Source organism: Haliotis rubra, unplaced genomic scaffold (genome assembly GCF_003918875.1).
Source record: "Haliotis rubra isolate DU_JTF1 unplaced genomic scaffold, ASM391887v1 Scf11, whole genome shotgun sequence".
Classification (NCBI taxonomy): Eukaryota; Metazoa; Mollusca; class Gastropoda; order Lepetellida; family Haliotidae; genus Haliotis; species Haliotis rubra.
Window position 1 is genome coordinate 3777946 of NW_025765003.1, and position 11577 is coordinate 3789522.

General features: G+C 38.4%; 1 protein-coding gene and 1 non-coding gene across 2 annotated transcripts; one reads left to right on the forward strand and one right to left on the reverse strand.

Annotated features, from left to right (window-relative positions):
* Positions 1 to 4945: 4945 nt before the first annotated feature.
* LOC124284937 (ganglioside-induced differentiation-associated protein 1-like) lies at positions 4946 to 9643 on the reverse strand. The gene is made up of 5 exons (XM_046721073.1): positions 9566 to 9643; positions 8211 to 8403; positions 7218 to 7388; positions 6493 to 6702; positions 4946 to 5595 (listed from the first exon to the last, which is right to left on the reverse strand). Exons 1-5 carry the CDS (start codon positions 9620 to 9622, stop codon positions 5276 to 5278), a joined length of 951 nt encoding a protein of 316 aa, XP_046577029.1. The 5' UTR covers positions 9623 to 9643; the 3' UTR covers positions 4946 to 5275.
* Positions 9644 to 9853: 210 nt separating this feature from the next.
* On the forward strand, positions 9854 to 9926 carry Trnaa-agc. The gene has a single exon. It is a non-coding gene; the product is annotated as a tRNA-Ala (tRNA).
* The last annotated feature ends 1651 nt before the right edge of the window (positions 9927 to 11577 follow it).

An 11577-nucleotide genomic window follows, 5' to 3' on the forward strand; every position in this document is an offset into this window, starting at 1 on the left:
GTGATTCCACACCAACACTATCAGGTTTCAGTCACAGACAGATCTACCTTTCTAATGCCACATGTATATCGGCCAGCATGTGGAGAGAATTACAATCTGACAACATGGAATAATTTCAACACATGGCACAAGATGCCACTTAACATGGTGTGCATCAACATAAAATTGGATGTTACAGTTTCCTGCAAAAATGAATGAGAGTGGCAAACATATTTTACAATGATACTATAGCATCACATAGCAACATTATTTCCTGACTGAATCACTGGAATGTCACTGCACTTAGAAATAGGTGCATGAATATGTTCATGTAACTATTTGTTTTAACATACACTAAAATATTTAGAAATTATCAAGTTTTCTTATACACATTTTATCTACATGTGGTTAAAATGATATGTAAAGTTAAATACTATTAATTATACTTTTATCCAAAAATTGTAAATAGTGATATATTATTAGCCTCTATTGTGAAAAGATTTCTGTTGTGTGGAAGTTAATAAATACATTTACTTCCATTTTTCAGTTGGAAGGTTAGATTATATTGTCTTGATTTTATGAATGCCAACCTTAAAAAAATCCCATTACTCTGAATACAAAACGGTATCCTAAAGGCTTAAGAAAACTGATCAAAACCTATGTGCCACAACACATTGACTAGACTGATGGGACAACACACTTCAAATATAGTTACATGTATTACCATAACTCTACAGTATAAAAGTTATACAGTCAATGATAAAATAATGGGTTGCAGGTTTGTGTAGACAGAATAAAATAGCAATATGGTAAATCATTATGTGGAGAAAAACTGCAAATGGAATACTGATGATGGTAGCAGCAGCTGCATCAGTCAATAAAATTTTACGAGATCTCGTGATCAAATTGCTGGATCATTAACCGATGACAGATGGTATATTGCGAGACAATGTCAATTGCAAAGACAATTGTGTGATCATGATGGCAGAATTGATTATCAATGTAAGTAGGACATCACAGGATATAAATAGACCAACATAAAAAATTCAGTGGACAGAACACAGTAAACCTTTACACAAATAAACAGGGTTTACAGTCATGACCAGATCAACAATGGTGGACATTATCAGAGCAAGTGTGTTGGTATGGTTAGACAAAAGATGTTTGGATATACATACACATGATATGAAAAACCAGTGGTTATGAATATACAAAAAACAACAACAACAACAGTGCCATCTCTCCATATCTCACATTATGATGGATGGAGGATGAGGACTGTTTTTATGGATACACAACTTCTTTATTCTATATAGGCGACGTTTTGACATGGATTCTAATGTCGTTGTCAATGTCGAAACGTCGCCTATACAGAATAAAGAAGTTGTATATCCATAAAAACAGTCTTCATCCTTCATCTACCCAACTTCTAGAATGCCAAACAAAGAAATTATTATGGATGACAATGGACACTGCAATATATGCTCGCATTGCTTTATAGGCCAGGTGATTGAAAGATTCACAACTGAATGTCACAATTTACTACGGTACAGATCAACATCATATAAAACAAAACAAAACAATTGTCCAGCTTTTGTGATCTAGACGATACAGCATCTGAAGGTTAGGGGTTTGGATTTCTGGTTGCGTCGTACTGAAAAATGTTTGAACGTGTTTCATACAGGTTGTTTCCCTTCCTGGTGCTTGGCATAGTTGGGAAAAGAAGGACTCGTCAGCTATGGCCCAGATAGCATTCAGACGTTGGCCTAACGTTGACAATGGTTTTGCCAACATTGCCAGTGTTGGGCCAACGTCTGAATGCTATCTTGGGAGGCAGTGTAATGTGTAATGGGATATCTATGTTACTACTTGGTATGGTATCACATTTTAAATCATAACCTTTTTGTTTCACACAATGTTTAGACAGATCTATAATCATGATAACAGTTGTACAAAACATAATTTTATCAGATCTCGTGGAGTGTTGTTGAAGTGGAATGCTGGAGGAATCTGTAGAAGGGAGGGGAGTTAGTGAGTGAACTGGGTTTAATGCTGTTTGCAGCAGCATTTTGGTGACCTCTTAGTCTTAAACTGAAGCCCTTCACTTTGAACACTGATGAACCCAGGAGCAAGGGCATAGTACTGATAAATCAAGGATAACTATTTTTTGCCAAACCTTCAATTCGAATGCATAACCAGCAGATCCTTGCACTGTGAGGAACTATGGTATCTATTTGGTTAGGATTTGGAAAATGTATATTAAAATTATCACACCTTTACGACACCACTATAGAAAATAATATCATCTGAAATTTATCCTATTTCTGATGTAAAATATTTCTCAGTTTTCAACAACATGAAAATATTTCATCATTTTTATCTTTGGGTAGGTGAACCTACCTTCTTCAGACTGCTTTTTTGGTCCTCAAAATTCGGCTTATCTATGGTAATATACAGTACATGTTTGTATGAATACACAATGCTATTTAGAAAGTGGTCAAATGTAAGATGTCATGTTTTGGATTAAACTGTCTCAGTAAAGTGGAAGTTGCAGTGGCTGAGTGGGTTAGATGGATGACTTTTTGTGCTGGCAACTTGTGCCTGACTCTGAAAGTGTGGGTTCCAATCCTGGATGGGACTCAATCCCAAAAGTACTGGAATCTGTAATTAATCCCAAATATGATGAATGTTAGTGATATATACATGTAAATTTAGGTAAAATAAATTGCTTTTTGTAACCAACATCAACACACGTGGAATGACGGAAACAAATCTAGCCATGTGACTTAATCTAGGTCATGTGACAGAAACTGGTAGTTCTGGCTGCCAAGTTTACCCCGTGTAAAAAAAACGTTTTGAGATCAACAAAGAACACAAAATGGCTACATAAACTAAACGACATCTTACCTAACACTAGAATCAAACTGCCCACAGCTTGTCATGCTAGGTGAGGAATATACTTCAACTCATTACAGTAAGGGAATTATGAGAGTTTTTCTCTTTTGTCGCCACTTACGACAAGTATAGGTTGCTGAAGACAAATTCTAATCTGGATCGTTAAGGGTCATGACACAGGTAATCAACATGGTCAAATATCCTTATCACCCAATCCATTAAGTTGCCTCCTAGGGCCAGTATAAGCCCCGTGGGAACCACATTTAACCAGACTCCCCACTGTGACACCCTCAGAATCCTATCAAACTGTGCATCATATGTGGACATCAAATGTATCAGTTTGGCGCTACAGATTACAAACACCAATGTCAATAAAACATTGGAAATAGGGTAACAAAATAACAGCATTCAACCCAAACCACAAATCATTTTGCAAGAAGGACAACACCCCCCAAAAAACAAAATTATGCTTTACATTGATACAAAGTCCCTGCAATATCTGTGAACACTTGATACAAAACATGGTCATGAAGGTTCCAAAACACACTCATGGGTTGCTCCGACTCTCAGTTGGTGTACTATTGCAATGTATGGTACCCTTTACAGAAAAACAATAATCAGATTGCACCAAGACCATCTCTATATGTACCCTGGTTTAGGAAATCATCTTGTGATACACTTTGGAATTGATTTTTGGTTTTAGTTCATTGTTTAATGCATTCAGCAATATTTCAGCTACATGACGACAGTCTGTAAATAATTGAGTCAGCACTAGACAATCCAGTGATTGACATCCTCAGCATCGATCTATGCACCTGGGATACAATGACACGATCCCGTCTTAGTCACCTCATGTGGTAAGCATGGGTTGCTGAAGGACAATATTAACCTGCATCTCCATGGGTCTTTGGAAATGAACTGAGGGTAGGTAGAAATAGAATTTCACCTTTGATGTAATGATAATTAAATACAAATGTTTTTCTAAATATGATGTATATCAAAAACTTGGCCCTGTCAGTATTTTCAGTTTATAGAACGTGGTTCTGTATCTGTATGTGAGTGAGTCAGTGACTTTAGTTTTACGCAGCACTCAGCAATATTCCAGCTATATGGCGGCGGTCTGTAAATAATCAAGTCTGGACCAGACAGTCCAGTGATCAACAGCATGAGCATCGATCTGCGCAATTGGGAACCGATGACATGTGTCAACCAAGTCAGCGAGCCTGACTACCAGATCTCGTTAGTGTATCTGAATGTAGTGCAGTTGTCTCATATTAGATTTACTAAAGTACCTCAGTTAATGTTTAGGGAGAAGCTCATCTGGATACACCTGTGAAGATCCGGGTCAGAATTGGATCTTCAGTAAGGGGTGACTAACGGGATCGGGTGGTCAGGCTCACAAACTTGGTTGACACACGTCATCATATCCCCATTGTTTAGATTGATGCTCATGCTGTTGATCACTGGATTGTCTGGTCCACACTCGATTATTTACATACAGCTGGAATATAGCTGAGTGTGGCGTAAAACTGAACTCACTCACTCAGTCTTTTGGATACACTATGACCATCCTGAGATTTCCAAAACTGGGGTACACATACATATGGCCTAGATACATAACAATATGTCAACATCAATCTGGATACATTTCAAATGTAAACTAATTTAAAGATGTATCAACAACACTTACCCCTGTACACAAGATTTCCACACTATCTACAATAACAGGAATAAGATTCAAGTACAGCTGGTGGGTACACAAAACAATATTTACAATGTTACTTCATCACTGACAATAACCTGAAAACAATGCATGGATAGAGAGATCATATACATTGACACCAAATTGCTTGGAAAATTTCAAAATATGACAGGTTTACCCAAATACAAATGAAAATAAAATATGTAAGTAGAAAATGATACTCTGCCATAAACATTCTTGGTCTTAGGTATCACAAATATACTCATGGACACAAATAAGGGCATCGATACTCCAGGGTATATGTTCTGAGCCTCCACTATACTGGAACACATGAATAAGAACACATGAAAGTACAAGTGTTCCTTTATTTATTTCCAGAATTTCACCCACAGTGCAATACATACCTTGTGAAGAAACCTGAGAAAAGAATAAAGGAACACTAGTACTTTCATGTGTTCCCTTGAGTTCCCTCTATGAGTATATGTTTCATAGGAATAGGACAATACATGTCAAATAATGAAAAATACATGGTTCCCATATAATACCACATAATGGAAACTCGTGAGTTTAAGCTGTTATTAAAATTACGCTACATCAAGTGCACTTCATAGTCATTGTATATATAGCATCTGTGTCTTCAGCCATGCCTTATTATGCAGTGTCCTACAGTATACGGCTCCTATCTCCTCACAGTGTCCTCTACTTGTATTTGTGTATGAGGAAGGCAGCCAGGCCAGCTGCCAACCCAACTGTAGCCAGGCCACCAATGACTGGGAGCACAACCTTGGCTTTCTCCTGGATGATGTATTTGGCCAGGAACTTCCCTGCCCCAAGGACAACTTCTCGCGTGCTTGATCGTTGTTGTGTCCTGCCCCAGTAAGCCCACAGGTTGGGTCGTTTCTCCTTGGGGAAGTAGCGGTCTCCCAGCCCTACAAAGATGAGTCTGCCCAGAAGGCAGGTGAGGGTGACATCGGCAGCAGTATAGTTGGGCCCACATAGCCACGTCTCATCAGATTGTTCTGAAACAGAGGATGGTCTGTATTATACCAACACTTACCGAGAAGCCATTACTATACCAACATTTATCTACAAGCAGTTTCATCAGACTGTTCTGAAATAAAAGATAGTCTGTACTAAACCAACATTCATCTACAAGCCTTTTCTACACCACCATTTATCTTCAAGCCATTGATATACCAACATTTATCTTCAACCCATTAATCTACCAACATTTATCTTCAAGCCATTAATATACCAACATTTATCTTCAAGCCATTAATACACCAACATTTATCTTCAAGCCAGCATGACCCTAACGACAAAACTGTATATTCCTAAACTGTCAGCAATGATTAGTCTACAAATATCACCATGTATTCATGCATGTATTCCTTAACAAGGGGAGATTACTCTGTATCCATGATTTGATGACCATAAACAATTTAGCTGGAAACAGTTTTGTTCAGATAAATAGAGCAGCACAATACTTACAAACAAAACCATCATAATGACTCGAGAATTTATATTAATTTTATTCACTACTTAAAATACCAGTGAACATGTCTTGAAAAGACTTACAAAAATTGTAATTCAGTTTCAACCAACCTATTGACCGATCAGTGATCACATCAAGGCCAACACTATCAGTGAGATGAAAGTGACATATGTTAACAATCAGACTCAAATTTTCTATAATTTCTAGACATTTCCTTTTATCTGTCCTATCACAAAACATGAGACCTCTTCTATCTGGCTATGCACAACTGCAAGTTGTCTCGAGTGTCCGGTTTACATGACTGAGTTGGGGATAATACTCAAAGCTCTTTCCCCTAAACTGCAACCATCTAAGAATTATGCATGCAGCCATTTTTGCCGTCTAATTTAATTCTCCAAAGAGCAACGTGGTAGTGACTCACCAATCTTCATCTTCTTCAGCTGTTCCTCCAACACATCGCAAGTCTTTTCCAAATTGTCAAGTGTTTCCTCCACGCGGGACTTGTCTGTCAGGAAGTTGAGGCGGTCCGACATCATCTGACTCTTTGTCAGATAAGCATCTCGCAGGTCTAGGTGGCGCTCTGCTAGCTTGGCTGTGTCTACAGCCCCTTTCAGCATCTTTGCTTCCAGATCTACAATTATCAAACTCAATTGACAAAAACGCTGTGCATATTTCATTATTTGCAAAATCATCATGATCATTATTGTATCACCTGGTTCACATGAAAGAACCCGTGAAGGTTAGAATGAACCTTCAGTAACCCATGCTTGTCGTAAGACTTACTAAGAGGCGACTAACGGGATCGGGTGGTCAGGCTCGCAGGCTTGGTTGACACGTCATTGGTTCCCAATTGCGCAGGTTGATGTTCATGCTGTTGATCACTGGATTGTCTGGTCCAGACTCGATTATTTACAGACCGCCGCCATATAGCTGGAATATTGCTGAGTGTGGCTTAAAACTAAACTCACTCACTCACATGAAAGGAATATTCCCAAGATATTACCCTACAATACTTAAGATCAAGAGGACATCAAAAGGTATGGGCACGCTCATTTTCACAAGGGCATCTTAAATTATGTGTCTGTGCCCTATGGGACCCTTACAATAAATGGCATTTCTTAAGCCTGAACTCAACTCGACTCCTACCTTTTCTTGATTGTCTAAACGGGGGAGGAATCTGGCCTCCTGAAGGTGACAGCTCATTGTTGAAGAAAATGCCATATGTTATACGGTCTATCGGAATTTTATCCAACAGTTTGCGAAATTTCTCCACCTGTCTTCCCATCTCTGATTCTGTACCAGGAACCAGTCGAACATCTGTGGATAAAGATATATCTTGATAATGACTTGATCAATTTCAACACAATAGATATCTGTGACCTTTCATGAACTACTGTTCAATATTTCTTATTCACTCCTTCATATCTTGGCAAAAGTGAACATGGATTTGTCTAGACTTGCTCAGGGGATGAAATTTGGCCCCAAGTACAAGAGTACAGTATATCATTACCTATAAAGTGACCCCACGTGTAAGTTGGCCCTCTTGTACAAACCTTAAAAATCAATGCTAATTTATATACCCATCTATAAGGTGACCCTGTGAAGCACATCAGAGCATACACAATGCCTAATTTGTAATAAGAATGTTTTTGTTTTCCGCTCTTTTCATAGGATGCTTGCTTGAATGGTATATATGGTCTTATACGCTGCAATTATATGGTAAGTAAAACTTCTCTGACTGAAGAAACAGTTGCCCAGTTCATGTTAATACAATTGCCACAAGACAGTGTGTAGAGAGTTGAACTCCAAAGAAATAAGCAGAGACTTAGGACTTATCACATTAATCTGTACACATTTTCTGTTTGAACACTGTGACAGTTTAATCTTTATTTTCATTACATCCTGCTTTATGTAAATTTAATGACTGAATGTGAACCCAAATTGCAGAGTATGTGGAGTGAAAGATATCCTCATAAATATCAGCTCAGTGAACATTCCTAGACTATATTCACTGTGTTTTCTTAGATGTTTAAAATATATAGTTTTATTCAATTTGTTCTAGGTTTTCTCTTTTTCACCCAATCGTTTTTGAAAGCATGAACACAAATAAATTGCAACTGAAAAATATATTCTGTTTACCGCCAGGAATGGCCCGGTCCACATAGTTGATGATGTCTTCCGATTCCTTCACTATCTTGTCACCGTCCTTGAGTACAGGAACGGTGCCACCGGTGTTCATCCTCATGTACCATGCCTGGGTCTGCTCCAGGTTGAGGATATTGACCATGCGAAGCTGGAAGCGGACATTCTTCTCTTTCAGTGCAATCAGCACCTGGAGGAGACACACACATTCTTAGTTTTATGGAAGATATTGTGCAGGTCCAAGGAAAGAAAAGTCGAGTTTCTAAGTCTCATGGATTTCATAATGTTATGGGGTGTGCTTGGACTGCAACATGTCAACAAAGCAGCTGAATTCTATACTTCATTGACAGTATCTAATCCTGCCATTTAAAAAGGAACTTGGTACAAAAATTAACTTTTATAATTTTCTGAATTCCCATGCATATTTCATGAATCATAAAGCGAAGTTTGTGACTTCATAACCAGTGATGATTATGATTTGTAAAACTATGTTTTCACTGAGTGTACATCATCATCTACAAAAACATCACTATGGTTACCTTTATGCTTGTTGCAAATAACACTGAACTTGTATTCATAACCTGCATTATTGATTGTCATGGTATACTATCCAGCTTAACCTTTGGAGGAAAACAAGATTATTTAGGGACCGCTCATAATATATGGCTGGGGTGTGGGGTGGAGGTTGGTTTTTTTGATGATTTTTATGGTGAAGCATGTACAATGTGAATGACAACCCCTCCAAAAATTTATGTACAATATAAGTGGACAACCCCCACCCCACCCCACCCCATGTCATGTACAAAATCAATGAGCACCCCTTAGAATCATCATCACCCCCCTAACCATAAATTACAAAGGGACAATGTATCGATCATAGGATGTGGTCATTTTTTGCGATTAAGATGGGGGTTGGGGTGAGAGTAGTGGGATCAAGGTTGCATGTGCGACTGCATCATATTTGGCCCGAAAGAGTATCACCAAAGGCAGTGAAACACACTGCAGCTCATCAAAACATCGCCGTGTCGTCTGGCTACCCGCACAACGTCCAAATCTACTGTTTGGATTAACGTAAATGAAAGCCAGCAAGAGTATCACAAAAGCTAAGGACAGACACGTGATCAGTACAAGAGGCCAGGAGGTCATACAAGTCTCTTGCACCAGACGGCCGACTGCGACAAGCTTTACGGGCACTGTCAGATAAAGTGTTCCAGAGGAGACATGCATAATGTCGTGCTCAGTATCTGCTGGATATCAACCCCGATTCTTGATTATCCAAAACTCTCCTATTCATAAGAATGAGCCAAATGAACTAATTCTGCACTGCATAATCCATGAAGTAAAGCTGATACCTTCTGTGAATAGTAGGATGTCGGGAAGTAATACAGGGTGAATTTAGAGTCATTCATGTTTACTGAAACCGCGACCTCGACCTTGACCAAAGTTGAAGGTCAAGTTTAAGGTTACTTCCGTATCACGATATACACAAATCTAGCTTATGGGAAATTAATCACAAATATATCAATAGCAAATCATGCAATTTGAAAACATTACAATATACATACATATTTACGAAGTTCCTACTTGTTGATCTTGTATGTGAGTTATCAATTTTAAAAATCTTGCACGTATTATCAGATGGGGATGTAGCTCAGATGGTAGAGCGCTCGCTTAGCATGCGAGAGGTACGGGGATCGATACCCCGCATCTCCAGATATTTTTATTTTTCGCCCCAAATTTCACATATCCTGTTTCTATTCATATATATTGTGTTTGTTCGTATAAATGATGTATTCCCACATAGTCCATACAGGTTTAAACAATTCAAACTTTTGTCCTTTCCGGGAGATCATTTCTGTTATTTGATAGGTTCATAGCAACAAGTTTAGATAAGTGGCACATATATCAACGTTAAAAAAAGGTTATTCTGTGAGAAAATATTTCCCATCACGAACGCTTGTCTGGAATCACCGTCTCTCGCGTGTTTTTTTTGTGTTGATATTTTTGTCAACAGGGAAATTTTATAATTTCATACTTTGAAGTGATTGGCCGAATGTTGTTTAGACCTAACACAGTCAGCAACATTCTAGCTATATTTCAAGGCCTGAAAACAGTCAGGACCAGAAACCAGATAATCCGGTGACTGAAAGCATTGATCTGAGGCATATAGGCGTTTCGTGACTCGTGATCCGTGAAGATCCGGGTTAGAATGGGTCTTCAGCAAGGGTCTACTCCCATTTGTGAGAACTCCCAATTGTGAGACTCCCAGTTATGAGACAGTGGAGTAGGTAATTAACAAAGAAAACACACCATACTCCCCTGTCTGATAGAATGGATTAACCCTAGCTAATTACTGATTTGCGATGTAAATGAATCGTGTGGAGGTAACTAAATGAAACTTTATAAAATAAATTGATTCACATACTCAGGTGTTTTTAAAAATTAAAGATTTTGTGTAGGTAACTTCGTGATCATTTGAAAGATTAATTGATTTACCTACTCAGATTTACTCCGTCTCCGAAACTACAGCTTGTTAGACACACACAACTGTAAGTCTCTAATTATGACTACTTAGAGAACAGTTGTATTTGATGTAATCTGTATATATTTCTATGTACTTAAAAATATATTTATGCAAAAGTCAATACTTAACATCTTTTTGTTTAAAACCACCGAGGGATGTAATAACTAACATTTTTCTTCCCTCCTGACCCGTGAAGATCCGGGTTAGAATTGCATGATCTTCAGTAACCCATGCTTAGCCTAAGAGGTGACTTACGGGATCGGGTGGTCAGGCTCGCTGACTTGGTTGATACGTGTCATCGTATCCCAGTTGGGTAGATCGATGCCTATGCTGTTGATCAGTGGATTGTCTGTTCCAGACTCGATTATTTACAAACCGCCGCCACATACCCGGAATATTGCTGAGAGCGGCGTAAAACAAAACAAACACACGATGAAACCCAAGGCCTCGAACATGGGTACGGTGTTGATCACCCTTGAATCATGATTTTAAAAAAAAGTAGTATTCGAACCAACGATCTAAGGTTTCTGGCATGCTTAACTCCCCTTTGACGGCTGGATCACCTGATTATCCGCCTTGCAACAGTTTGCTGTTACTTTAACCTCCTAACACTTCACACGGAAAATCAAAACAAAATGATGACAGTTTGTTAAGTAACTTTTTTATTTTGGAGACAAACGTTATGAAACTCTTTTTCCAGAGTTGGTCTGATGTTTTCATAACATTCTGCGTTGAAAATAATGATTGATCATGAACCGATTTGGGGTTAGATTGTGATTCTTCGGTATCATCTCAAACAGACTATACGTAAAGCATCATGTGGTTTGATGCCATTTAGAG

Bases quoted from the DNA above. Each gene is read 5' to 3' on its own strand.
- LOC124284937 (XM_046721073.1), bottom strand. From the start codon at position 9,622: ATGAATGACTCTAAATTCACCCTGTATTACTTCCCGACATCCTACTAT. The intron at 6,703-7,217 runs GTAGGAGTCGAG...TGATAATTGTAG, and splicing joins GTTTAGACAATCAAGAAAAG to ATCTGGAAGCAAAGATGCTG. The intron at 5,596-6,492 runs GTGAGTCACTAC...CCTCTGTTTCAG, and splicing joins GCTGAAGAAGATGAAGATTG to AACAATCTGATGAGACGTGG.